Source organism: Acanthopagrus latus, chromosome 4 (assembly GCF_904848185.1).
Source record: "Acanthopagrus latus isolate v.2019 chromosome 4, fAcaLat1.1, whole genome shotgun sequence".
NCBI lineage: Eukaryota > Metazoa > Chordata > Actinopteri > Spariformes > Sparidae > Acanthopagrus > Acanthopagrus latus.
The window spans coordinates 18,303,471-18,317,254 of NC_051042.1; the positions used below are offsets into that span (position 1 = coordinate 18,303,471).

The 13,784-nt window shown below is 41.5% G+C and overlaps 1 protein-coding gene across 2 annotated transcripts in view; it reads left to right on the top strand.

Moving 5' to 3' along the window:
* The first annotated feature begins 1,064 nt into the window (after positions 1-1,064).
* Positions 1,065-13,784, top strand: part of acsf3 (acyl-CoA synthetase family member 3) — a 38,278-nt gene continuing 25,558 nt past the window's right edge. For both annotated transcript variants that reach the window (XM_037096100.1, XM_037096101.1), the window contains exons 1-5: positions 1,065-1,135; positions 2,731-3,534; positions 8,336-8,491; positions 12,718-12,872; positions 13,546-13,691. In XM_037096100.1, the coding sequence (XP_036951995.1) occupies positions 2,815-3,534; positions 8,336-8,491; positions 12,718-12,872; positions 13,546-13,691 (1,177 nt within the window). In that variant the 5' untranslated portion in view covers positions 1,065-1,135; positions 2,731-2,814. The remainder of the gene's footprint in view (positions 1,136-2,730; positions 3,535-8,335; positions 8,492-12,717; positions 12,873-13,545; positions 13,692-13,784) is intronic.

Sequence of the window (13,784 nt, forward strand, 5' to 3'; positions counted from 1 at the left end):
AACTTTTTGAACGTGTGCCATGTCTGTACCATTCTCTTATCTGAGGCCCGCGACTGCCAGCTGGCGGCTGAATGTACCCACTTGCACTGTGATGATGAAGCCAGCCAAGCTAGTTGGCACACTGAGCGGTAGGACTGGCATGTGATCTAAAGCCAAACACAGCTCTGTGTGGGGTAGCTGCATGTACGCTGCACTCTCCCTTCCCCTGTCCTCATCTCTGGTGAGCAGCCTCTCCACTGGATCGGTCCTCAAGAATGGGGGTGAAACTTGCCAACAACCAGCAAGCTGAGTTAAGGACCACGGGATGACAGACAGCAACACGAGTCTTGTACTGCTATAATCAGTGATACAATTATCTGAAACTGGCTGTCTGTGAGAGACATGTGACTCAAGTCATTGATCCAAGTCTCAAGTAAGCCATAAGTCAATTTTTCTCATGCAAGTCAAGTCTCAAGTCATGTCACTTCCCTTCCCAAAGATTCTGCAGTCTTACCTGTAGCTTTTAGTGTTTAAAAAGAGAAAGAAAGAAGAAGAGAGAAGAAGAGAAGAAAAGGTATCATTACCTGTCTGATAATGATATGACTGGCCAGTGTACCTACTCTGTTCAAAAAGTTGACATTAAATTGTATTTGTACCATAACTAATCAGGTAAATAGATTTAATTGCATCTTATTCATTTCTGACAAATACATACTAAAAAATAAATCTAGAAAATGTGACTTAAAACATCAAGTCAAGTCATTCAGGTCATCAAGTCAAGTCAAAAGTCAAGTCAAACAGACTCAAGTTTAAGGCACAATGATTCAGGTCTAGATATCTAGTTTGTGAAAGGGCTGAAATTGATCTTAAAATCGAATTTAATTCGATTAATAGCACTACAATTAAACAATCATCAGCAGAGATGAAGTCGTGATCTCATAGCAGGTGCATTTAAATCATTTGATGTGAAATGTGTTAAAGAAAGTATACAGCTTCAATAAATTCACAAATTGCTCTTTGACAAGTAAAAACTGTAGCCTTCCTGGTTTGTTATGTGCCTTACGAGGTCGGAACCATTCTGACGACGTGTTTCATGTAGGAAGATTAATGCCGTTGCGCCGTCCCTCACTACAAGACGTACCGGCTTCAGATTTAGGTAAGGTGAACATGGATTAAAGGAGAAATGTGTACACTGAAACACAAGTCTTAATTTATATAAAGTATTTATGTATTATTCGACGTAGAAACTGGACGTTTATCGTCCGTTATTTTAGCTGTTATGTCGGCTGAAGTCCGTCAACTCAGGCTCGTTTTTAACTGTCAGTTAGCTAACTTACAGAAATAATGTCAGTGGTCGTCACTATCATAGACATATACAATGGTCACTATTAGCCTCCTATAAAGTTAATGTTACCGGTACTGAACCCGACTCAGAAAGGACCGATTGTTTCCTCATACGTTACTGAAAATAGTTTGAAACATAATTCAGCTTTAGACTCTCTCCTCTATGAAATAAACGATTGTTTTTACCACGTTGTCCGACCTATAGTCCAATAACACGATACGGTTCATGATTAAAGGAATACTCCACCGATTATACACATCAGCTGCACTTTAATTATCGTAGACAGTGCTACCCTGGCTTTGATAACAGCTGCATATAAAATAGAGGTGCTGGATAAAGTGATGGAAAATGTACCATTCAGTGTTCGGCAAGATTGACAGATTAGGTAACCAGTGATGTATTGAATGAGTATTTCCATTTTCTGCTACTGTATACCTCCACTCCACTACGTGCTGGAGGCAAATATTGTACCTTTTAATCACTAGATTAATTTGATAACTTAAATTACTCGTTACTTTTCAGTTTACATGCTGCATCAGAGCCAAATGAGTACATGTTTAAATCAGCAAATTGTATCGACAATCAGATTTTAAAAAATAAAAGAAAACACTGATTCCAATTTTTTTTTAAAAAAAAAGGTTAACATAGGACACCAGGGCACCTGTTTCCTGTCATTTCTACAAGCTGTTCTGTCAATTAAGCCAAAAAAATATACTTTAAAAAATGTCCGATCTAATCATTGGCCATAGTACACAGTATATGCTTACATGTGAATACACTTATGATTTACGTTTACTTACATTTAATGCTTTTATACTGAAGTAGATGCAATATCAGATCTTTTTTTTTTTTGCATTTCATGGCTTTATCGATAGGACAGCTTGAGAGATGACAGGAAGAGTGATTAGAGAGAAGGGTGGATGACGTGCAGTAAAGGACCACAGGTCAGACTCGACCTGTATAGCCTCTGTATACAGGACACATGCTGTACCAACTGCCCTACTGTCCACAATATCACAAAGTATTTAGACTTTTACTCAAGTCTATCTCAAGTCAATATCTATTGCTTTATTTAATACTTTACTTAATACACTATAAGTAACTCATTTGGACAATCTCTCTCGTAAAGCAACTGCAATACTATATCAATGGAGCACCCTTTTGATTGAAAATTAATCAACCACTGATCATTTTTTTCCAGTCTACATTACATCTTCAGATACATTTACTGCAGATACTGAGTTTGCGTTATATAGTGCTATTCTAGATGAATGAACGCTTAAGGGAAGTTATTGTCAACTAAAACTGAATGTTAGAGCAGGAAGTCAGGGGGATGAATAGATCAGAGAAGAAGAAGATGTCAAATGTTGTATGCTAACGTGCCTTTTTTCTCTGTCAACTCACAGATAATCAGTTATGAGCATATGCAGGTGACTGAAGATGAAGCCATCTTGAGGTTCAAACTCTGCAGGATCTGAACAGTTTCAGACATGCTGTCAAGACTTCTTGCTGCCGCCTGCCACTCTATGAAGTGTACTTTGCCTCACTGGAAAGTCGCTCTTCAGAGGACTCATTACCTGTCAAAGCAAAGGCAATGCCTGCTGGGAACTGTGGTTCAAAGAAGGGCTCATGGATGGACTAAAGCACCTTCATGGAGGTTAAACCAGAAGCCGGTGTTTGCCAGAGCATCAGCATTTGGAGACAGGCTGGCTATTGTAGACAGCAGCGGCAGCCACAGTTACCAGCAGCTGTATTCCAGCAGTTTACGTCTGGCAGGCAGAATTAGCGCTGCTCTCAAATCAGATTTTGGGGGTCTGGAAGGCAAACGAATCTCCTTCCTGTGTGCTAATGATGCTTCCTACACAGTGGCACAGTGGGCGACTTGGATGAGTGGTGGGACGGCAGTACCACTCTACAGAAAACACCCCAAATCTGAGCTCGAGTACATCATCTCTGACTCCCAGAGTTCACTGTTGGTGGCGGGGCATCCCTACGGTGAAACTCTTGAACCACTGGCACAGAGGCTGGGGCTGCCATGCCTGACACTGCCCCCGACTTCTGACCTAAGTACTTTAGATGGGACAGACTCCCAAGAGAAGGAGACAGCGATCACTGACTGGGCTGATCGACCAGCGATGATTATCTACACCAGTGGTACCACAGGGAGACCCAAGGGTGTTCTACATACACACAGCAGCATCCAAGCCATGGTAAGTGTTGTCTTTTAAACTGTAATGTAATTGGAGACACAACAAAATATATTCTTCTAGTTTGATAACGGTAGATGTTTATAAGTAGCAAAAAAGGTTGATTTACATCTTTGACAACAGAGGATGGTTAAGCTGGTGCTCATTAGATCCCGACCACTACCGGATTCTTAAAGCTGATGCCAATACTGGTAGTCAGGAGTATAACCATTCAGGTATTGATATATTTACAAAAAAATTATTTACATTGACACATCGTTTTTTGCAATTATCCCTCAAATGTTGTTAGCAATCACTGTTAATGATAGTAGTATTTTTTGTTTTTTTACAATTAAATGCACAGAAGCAATAAACTTCACTGGAAATCCTGGGCATCTTTATCCGCATTATATTCCCGCAAAAACAAGTTTTGATATCTCTACGTATAAGACAGCATATACACTGATTGGCTAATATCAGCTGAAAATATTGGCCAGTCCCTATATTGAGTCAGGCTCCAGTGAGAACGGACTCGAAGCTGTGGCCAATTAAAATACAGAGCAGCGAGGATTGTCTGTAAACCAGCTATTGGCTCTTTGTGTCTACTAGGACATTTTAGACCTGAATGACAGCTGAACATACTACTGTACCTACAGCAAACGTTTTTTACTTTTTTTTCAAACAGCCAATGATGATATTAAATCAATCCAAGGGGACTTAATTAGACCTTTTCACACATAATATCATTAATAACATACTTTGTGTTCTACTCAACAGCGCTTTGTTGTACTAAATAGTGAGACAATGATATTGATGGATTTACTCATAGAAATATTATCTTACTCCGATATTTCTACATTAACAAGAAACCCATTAGATAAATGCCAAACTAGGTCTGAGGTAATTTGGAGACGGTATGTATCTTGGTCACATTTAAAATGAAATAAAAACAAGTCTAAGGGATCTATATAACGCTTATTTGAGTTTGTGAGGTGTTTATATAAAAAGATGAATGTCAATATATAATTATCAGATACTGTGTCAGTAATCGTTGTATTTGTGTTGACATTTTTAAAATCAACACTCCCATCTTTGATTGAATTTCCTTAAACCTCCCTGGTCTGTGTGTCCTGCCCAGATGTTCTCCAAATAGAAGAGAAGAGATTTGTTTGCTATTTAAATGTCACAGCAGATAACAGCATTTATTTAAAACATTTTCATCTTTGCATCTTTGATTTGTGGCCCCTTATTATTAGTACATACACTATATTACCAAAAGTATTCGCTCACCTGCCTTTACTCATTCTATGAACTGAAGTGCCATCCCATTCCTAACTCATAGAATTCAATATGATGTCGGTCCACCTTTTGCAGCTATTACAGCTTCAACTCTTCTGGGAAGACTGTCCACAAGGTTGAGGAGAGTGTTTATAGGAATTTTTGACCATTCTTCCAAAAGCGCATTGGTGAGGTCACACACTGATGTTGGTCGAGAAGGCCTGGCTCTCAGTCTCCGCTCTAATTCATCCCAAAGGTGTTCTATCGGGTTCAGGTCAGGACTCTGTGCAGGCCAGTCAAGTTCATCCACACCAGACTCTGTCATCCACGTCTTTATGGACCTTGCTTTGTGCACTGGTGCACAGTCATGTTGGAAGAGGAAGGGGCCCGCTCCAAACTGTTCCCACAAGGTTGGGAGCATGGAATTGTCCAAAATGTTTTGGTATCCTGAAGCATTCAATGTTCCTTTCACTGGAACTAAGGGGCCAAGCCCAGCTCCTGAAAAACAACCCCATACCATAATTCCTCCTCCACCAAATTTCACAGTTGACACAATGCAATCTGAAATGTACCGTTCTCCTGGCAACCTCCAAACCCAGACTCGTCCATCAGATTGCCAGATGGAAAAGCGTGATTCATCACTCCAGAGAACGCGTCTCCACTGCTCTAGAGGCCAGTGACGGCGTGCTTTACACCATTGCATCCGATGCCTTGCATTGCACTTGGTGATGTGTGGCTTGGCTGCAGCTGCTCGGCCATGGAAACCCATTCCATGAAGCTCTCTGCGTACTGTACTTGGGCTAATCTGAAGGTCACATGAAGTTTGTAGCTCTCTAGCAATTGACTGTGCAGAAAGTCGGCGACCTCTTTGCACTATGCGCTTCAGCATCCGCTGACCCCTCTCCGTCACTTTACATGGCCTACCACTTCGTGGCTGAGTTGCTGTTGTTCCCAAACGCTTCCATTTTGTTATAATAGAGCTGACAGTTGACTGTGGAATATTTAGGAGCGAGGAAATTTCACGACTGGATTTGTTGCACAAGTGGCATCCTATGACAGTTCCACGCTGGAATTCACTGAGCTCCTGAGAGCGGCCCATTCTTTCACAAATGTCTTGTTTCACAGTCTGCATGCCTGAGTGCTTGAATTTATACACCTGGGGCCAGGCCAAGTGATTAGAACACCTGATTCTGATCATTTGAATGGGTGAGCGAATACTTTTGGTAATATAGTGTACCTTATGAAAATTTATGGAAACCAGTGCAACTCCGGTATTTTATACAATTCGCCCCATGAAATATAGAGTTAAGTGTTAATAGTTATCCATTGGCTAACAGGTGTGATAACCCCAGTATAATCTTTAAACACCTTCCGATGTATTTCCTGTATAATTGACAGCCAGCTTAAATATTCTCATCAGTACAATTTATATTGACATAAATCACAAGTTCCTTTGTCTGATAATGGCTTTGAACTTCTCTAGAGTAAATTTTCTTTATTCAGTTTTCAGGAAGTTCAACTACAGACGTGACCAGAGCTCCACAAATCAAACAAATACAGATGGATAAAATGTCTGCATGTTTTTGAGTATTCAGACACCCCCTCAGCCATTTGACTCCCTGATTAGCATCAGTCCTCTTTTGTTCCACTCGAGCTTCTTGAATAATCACTAATTTATGCCATTAAAGATCTCCTGAAGATTTGCCTGTATATTTTTAAGTACAGCTGACCTACATGTCCAATAGTGTGGAAAATTAAATCACTCCGAAAGACGACAGAGCTTCATTTGTCTCTGGTTGGCTCAAGGAGGTGGCTGAGTGAGTGATTAAGTGAGTCTGTCTGTTTTAACTGGAAGGCAACGACATCAGGTTGTCAGAATTGCTGCAAAACTTCTCTGCCAGGTTAATGTGAAGGAAGACTTGAGACTAATTTGGACCAGGGTGGATTTACGATTACTGCCTGATCCCCATCATCCAATCCACTTCCACCATTTCTGACGTTGTTACAATGTGCGTGTGTTATTTTCTGTGTCGTTCAGTATTTTAACACGTGTATAATGCCCACACAGACAGCAATGATGCAATTCTTCCTAGTGAATGGAACACTGCATTCCTAGTGTAATGATTGAGCCTGTGCCCAGGTTGTGTTTAGTGCATGATGGTAGTCACAGACACGCACCATGAAGGGTGTCAGAGGTGGACTGAATGCAGTGTGAGTGATCAGAATCTGCAGTAACATCTGTAACAAAGACCACTCCTCAGTGACCCACATTGCCTTGTTGTTGGAGTTCTTATTTCAAGTGGGGTCAAACATTAACACGAGGCTAGATATCTGCACGCATGTGTGTTTTATGCAAGTGTGTCCTCAATTTCCAGCCATGAACTGCTCAGTTAATATCATTGTATGTATAGCATGTGGTGGAAGTTTCACTCTCAATAAACAAGATTATACTTTATAATCTGCTTACACAAACAAACAGAAAACAGAACACAATAACCAGAACACTTGTACAGTTTACTGTAATGCAGTTCAGTAACACTGTCAGGAACAAATCACTGTATAATTTCATTAATAAAAGTGAGAACAGCATCAGCTTTACAAAGCTAGCGTTGAGATTAAACCTGTTGTAACACATTATAGACTATTTCAGATGTTCGTCTATAACTGGACACTCACAGGCGGGAAATGTGCAATCGTTTAAACGGACACAATTCCAGAATGAATTGCTGAGCAATCATTAGTGGTTGTCAGGAGCACATGGATGAAGTTCAATTTCCATTCCCTCCATAATCACCTAATCTAATTTTGGCAACTAAATGAACCTTAATGGTGAATTTGAGGAGTTTATCATTTTGAATCCAGGGTGTTACATTTTCTAAAAGACAATTTTGTGATTTTTTTTTTTTAAGGAATATGGATAAAATTGACCTTATTTGACGTGAGTATGAGGAATTCTAAGCTAATATTCCTCATGACTGATATATCTGGCAGCTTAATTCTCTGAGAAATGTTCCAGCAATCCACTATTTCCTATTCAGGGCTTGTATGACAACACACAAGACAGTGTTGTCTTTCCATGCTTCTAAGTCAAGTGATGTCATTTTCTAAACCTATTTTATGGTTTGCTGGTGATTTTTGCTTTTACTGCTAACCGCTAAATTCATATGATGATGTGCCACCATATTAAACATTGATAGCAGCGATAATGACAGCTGACATATATTTTCCAAAACATGCAGAATAAACGCTGGGAGAAATTAGCTGTTGATGAGAGTAAACAGATTTCTTCACCTAGAGGAGCCTCAATGGACCAGCTGGATAAATTTGAGTTGTTAATATTACGCTCTCCAACAGCAGCAATAAACATTGTGCAGAGGGGTCTCTGGGCAGGAGTCATTTTTGTATGAATTACTAAGTGAGGTGTGAACGCAGCAGGTTGGGAGGTAAAAATGTTCAAGAACTAAACTAAATGTCTGCAGCAGTGGAAGCTGATTGAGCGATTCATCCTAAAGACACTCTCTCTTTCCTCCCGTGTCTCATCCATCAGGTCCAGTGTCTGGTTTCAGAGTGGGCGTGGTCCAAAGATGACATCATCCTCCACACCTTGCCGCTCCACCACGTGCACGGCATCGTTAACAAGCTCCTGTGCCCACTCTGGGTGGGCGCCACCTGCGTCATGCTGCCTGACTTCCTGCCTCAGAAGGTCTCGACTGCCCTCCTCCTTTTTCTTGTCTGTCTTTTTCTTTTGGTACAATACACCATTCATTTACAAAGTTGTATAGCTGTATGGCTCAGGAAGTGACTGCAAGACCCAAGCTATCGCTGACAATGAGGAATATGGGCACAGTGCTGCTGGGTTGAAAAAGACCTTCAGCTCTTTCCACATCATTCCCTCTCTCTCTTTCCCTTTCCACATCCACTTTTCTCCTCCTTCCTCCTTTCTCCTCGCTTCATCTCCTCTACCCCCTCTTCCTTCTATCAGTCTCTCCTCCTCTCCCCTTTCTGACTGTCAAACTAAGTGTTTGGGGCTCAGTGATGAATTGCCCTGTGTGGCTTTGTATCTGACCAATGCCGACTCACGGCAGGGGCTTAAGCAGCGGATCAATCGATGAGCTGACATTGAAGGATGATAGTGCTTGTTTGGCCCGCAGAAGGGAGGGGAAGATGGGGGGCTCTGTGTGTGTGTGTGTGTGTGTGTGTGTGTGTGTGTGTGTGTGTGTGTGTGTGTGTGTGTGTGTGTGTGTGTGTGTGTGGCTTTGGCACATATATGGGTGTAAATGTACGTGTTTTCCAATGTATGTGGGTGTTTGTTTTTTGTTTGTTTTTTTGTATGTCAGGACCTGCAAAGCTCAGTGGCAAGGAAAGTAGATGGAAAGGAAAGGAAAGGACATATGTATCTGTCAGTATGGGTATTGCTACACTGTTACAGCTATCAGTATTCAGCTGTTATCCCTGACCTTGTGCACCAAACCACAAAACCCCTCCTCTCAGCTTTAAAAAAAAACCCTTTATTCTCCTCCTCCTCCTGAAGTTACAGTACATTGATGAAGTGATCGATAGTCTGTCTCTTCTATCTCCTAAGATCTCTGAAGGGTAGCCTAGGCAGCAGAGGCCGCCATTGATTTTTTCTGATATCGCCTGGAGATAGTGACAAAGATTTTCAGAGCGGGAATTGTGATCCAGTAAATCGCAGATAAGTCTATTTCAAGTGTGCTGTTGTAGACTTACAAAGGCCAGTGCTATTCCTGGGGTTCATACAATATTGGGCAGATTTTGTCTGCATCCCCATGGACAACTTCATCATAGCAGCAAAAACTGAATTAAGGAGGGGAAATTCATTCACACTCACATGTGATACTGTATTATAGATTTTGTTGAGCTTTTTATTGAAAGGGCTTCGAAAGTATCCCCACAAACTCAAAATCTGCCCGTTCCTTAAGTCAAAGTCGGAGCCGATATATCCAGAGTAATATTTCACACACCAGTGGTTTAGGTCGGCTTTGGTGGATAAAGGAATGGTCACATTGTTTGGCAATATTGGTCCAGTCAGAAATATCTTACCAACTGTTGGATGGATTTTCACAGGATTTCGCACTGTCATTACAGTAATGGTTCCCAGAGGATGAAGACCTACTGGCTTTGTTTATACCCCCCTTTATTTCTCTAGCATGACCAGCGGGTCCAACTTTTCATTCCCTCTGCCAAGGAGATTATGTTTTTACCCGTGTCTGTTTCCAGGACCTAGGAATTTACTCTCACTTTCTTCAGGTTTGCGAGATACAGCATTTTTTACATTTTTGATGAATATCCAAGAGAATAATGCTTGGATTTTGATGAAAAAAATCTGCCATATTTAGGTGGCTGGTATCGATGAGTGAGTACAATGTGATGCAGCTCCAAGTAAAAATCCAGGTCTAATGGATTTACATATGTTTTCACAGAGGGTAGTCTTTTTTAGTCGCCATATGGAAACAAATAGGACACTGATTGTAAATAACGGGCACTGTTAGGCCTTGGAGGAGGTATGCTGTCTACTGAGTGCCATTCTGGTTTAACCTGTGAAATAGCTCAACAGTCACTAGATTTATTGGGAGGTGCAGGCATTCATGATCCCCAAAGGATGAATCCCACTGACTTTGGTGTTCCCCTAAATTTTTGTTTATTATCACCATGAGGCAGTTTTTCAGTGAAATATTTGCCGTTATTCGGTCATTTAGAAAATTGTCATGAAGATTTGCTGCAGACTCTCATCTTTCTCCTCAGTTAATTTTAATCACCACTGTTGTTACCTTTATCCATCATTTGTTCAAGATTCAAATGACAGTGTTTATCATAGTAAATATTGTACTGTACCTGCTCAATATGAATATGTTTGCATTGATTGCATTGGGGGCTTATTACGATGCAATGTTAACATTTAGCTGAAATTACTGCTCAGCCAAACTACAGTTTAACAGAGGTGGTGGCATGGCTGTAGACTCTTAATTTGATAGTATGTTGAGTTTCAGTACCAGTACCAAAACTATTCTTTTTAGAAAGATAAGCCAATATATCCATGTCTAACTGCACAAAAACATTTTCTTTATAAAACACGGCCTGAAATTAGAGGAAATAGCTGATTAAAGGAAATAGATGAAAGAATAAGCACACTGGACGTAGATATAAGCATCAATGGCAACTTTTGATACCTGAGATACATAAGTGCTACGAACATATTGACGTTCAACAACCATTCCTCCTCAGGAAGAACTGGCAGTTGTGTCGGAGGCCCATGTCGAGTGCAAGGCTGAGCAGCTCAGTGAGTTGTTTAGGATGCAGGCCGTGGCTCTGGGTTCTCACCACATCCTGTCCCCTAGGTGGAGGCCAGCTCTTTGACGGACATAAATTGCCTTCCTCTCCCCACCAGACTGGACTTGGTGGAAGCGCTCGACTGCACTTGATAGACACCACCCAGAATGGTTGGGGCACAGTCAGTTAATAATCCTCCTCTCAAAGTTTGATTCTGTATGTGCACAGGTGAACTGTGAATGGCAACAATTATTCAGCTTGTAATGATATTGTGAGAAACAGGGATTGGGTACCAGTATGACCGTTGACTAGTCTTAATCATCTTAGCTTTATTCATCTGTATATTTCAGTTTGTTTATCTGAGGCAGAGGAGGTCAGAGGAGCAGTTGGTAGATAATAGATTAAGTGAGACTAAGATGAGGTGACTCAAAGGAGAAGTGGAAGGAATAGTTTAGAAATTGTTGGCGCATTAAGAAGGATGTGTTGGTAGTGCAGGTGAGAGGGATGACGGTAAAAACTGCATCTCTCTGTGTGTGAGTATGTGTCAAGGTGTGTGTGTGTGAGAGAAAGAGAGAGAGACTGCAGAGGCAGCGAAGCAGGAAATTACGAAACGGAGAGAGAAGGTAAGTGAATGTGAGATAGGGAGCGAGGGGAGGGGGGGTAGAAAGAAAGATGAAGGGAAGATGTCGGGTCAGAGATGAAAGTGGAGAATGAAAAAGAAGCACTTGGGGAATGAAGGTAGAATGTGGGATGAAGAAGAAGTGAGGATAAGTAGACTGAGAGGGGAGCGGGAGGGGAGACAGCTGGGGAGGAGCTGTTGTCTCCCGGGGGGGAGATGGGACTTAGAGAAGCTGTCGTTCACCTTCACTTAATTCATGCTGTCGTCCCATCCTCCCATCGTCTACTGCAAGTGTACCCAGACTGTGTGTGTGTGTGTGTGTGTGCGTGTGCGCGTGTGTGTGTGTGTGTGTGTGTGTGTGTGTGTGTGTGTGTGTGTGTGTGTGTGTGTGTGTGTGTGTGTGTGTGTGTGTGTGTGTGTGTGTGAGGGATGAGGTGGAGTATGTAGGGTGGGGTGTGTAAAATGGCTTTGTCCTTGAACAAGTGAGTTTATGTGATATTTGAATAGTATTTTTATGTGTGCATTTAGTTCACGATGTATGTTTATGTCCGTTAACATCCTTTGTATGTGTGTGTATTTAAAGCGCTACGCTTGATGCAGCGGAGGACATGAGTGGCTCCTTCTGCAACAGTCAAAAAGCACATTTGTCAAAAGTAGCCATGCGGAAGGCCTTTTAACTGCCCAGCATGCCGGCTCTGCCCTACAGCGGTCTGCTGTTTTCTTCCCCCTGACCTTTACAAATTTCGACTTTTCTTTCTTGTCTTTTTTTGCCGTGGTGTTGACAGGGTTTTATATGAGGCTGCTGTCTGGACCTTACTCTGCCATTTACATCAGAGAAAAGAAAAGAATGTCACTTGCACATGCACTAATGAAATGAATCTGGATGTAATAATTTAGTTTGCATGGCCCCTTTTCCTTATCTCCCTCTCTTTCCCTCCCCTCCTTCCTCTTCAGTTATATGTTGTGTGTTTATCTCTTTTTGAGTGTCTCCTTCTCTCTCTCTCCCTCTGTCTGTGTCCCAGGTGTGGGAGATGCTGTTGAGCTCCAAGGCTCCTGTGGTTAATGTGTTCATGGCCGTGCCAACAATCTACTCTAAGCTGATCCAGTACTATGATCAGCACTTCACACAACCTCATGTCAAGGACTTTGTCAAAGCAGTGTGCAAGGAGAGGATCAGGTACTCCCCGTGCGATCAATGACAGATACCTTTCCCAGGGGTAGATGTATCTGCAGATAACATGTTTCTTTGTGTGTGTGTGTGTGTGTGTGTGTGTGTGTGTGTGTGTGTGTGTGTGTGCACGTGTGTGTGTGTACATGCCTATATTAAAGGAAAATGTGTAATAAATACATTAAAAACATAAAGTATTCTAATTCAGTTTTTTAAATAACGAATGTGTGGTGCCAAAATTCTCTACTACTTCAAGGTTTTTCATGAAAATATGCTACTGTCTACATCAAGTCAGCTTCTCAACACACGTATCACCCACCTCACATTAGGGATACAAATGTTTTCATATTTTCGTAGATCAATGTGCCCATTTTTTCACAATTAATTTTTAGTTTTACAAGTTATAGAAATTGATTATATAAATGATCATTCAAAGTCGAATTCCCCCTTTAGTCTTAACCCAACAGCCCAAAACCCAAACATTTTACATTTACTGTCATTCACAGCAGTTTATTCATTTATTAATCAACTATAGTTGCAGGTCTAATTACATGTCACAGTCTCACAACACAAATATTAAGAACTCTTAACCTCAAAGATGATAGACTTGAAATCGACATGTTTCTCAAAGTTTCTGTGGCATAGTAGAGTGTTTCCCTCACATCCGCCCCCCTCCCTCCAGGCTGATGGTTTCGGGCTCGGCTGCTCTCCCTCTTCCCACGCTGCAGCGCTGGGAGGAGATTACAGGACACACACTGCTGGAACGTTATGGCATGACCGAGATCGGCATGGCACTGTCCAACCCTCTCAACGGCCCACGCATCCCAGGTACTCAAGTTTGACTGACTGGATACACTTACACAACCACCCACACACACACTCAGACTTTTACTCCATATGGACATACACATATATATATAA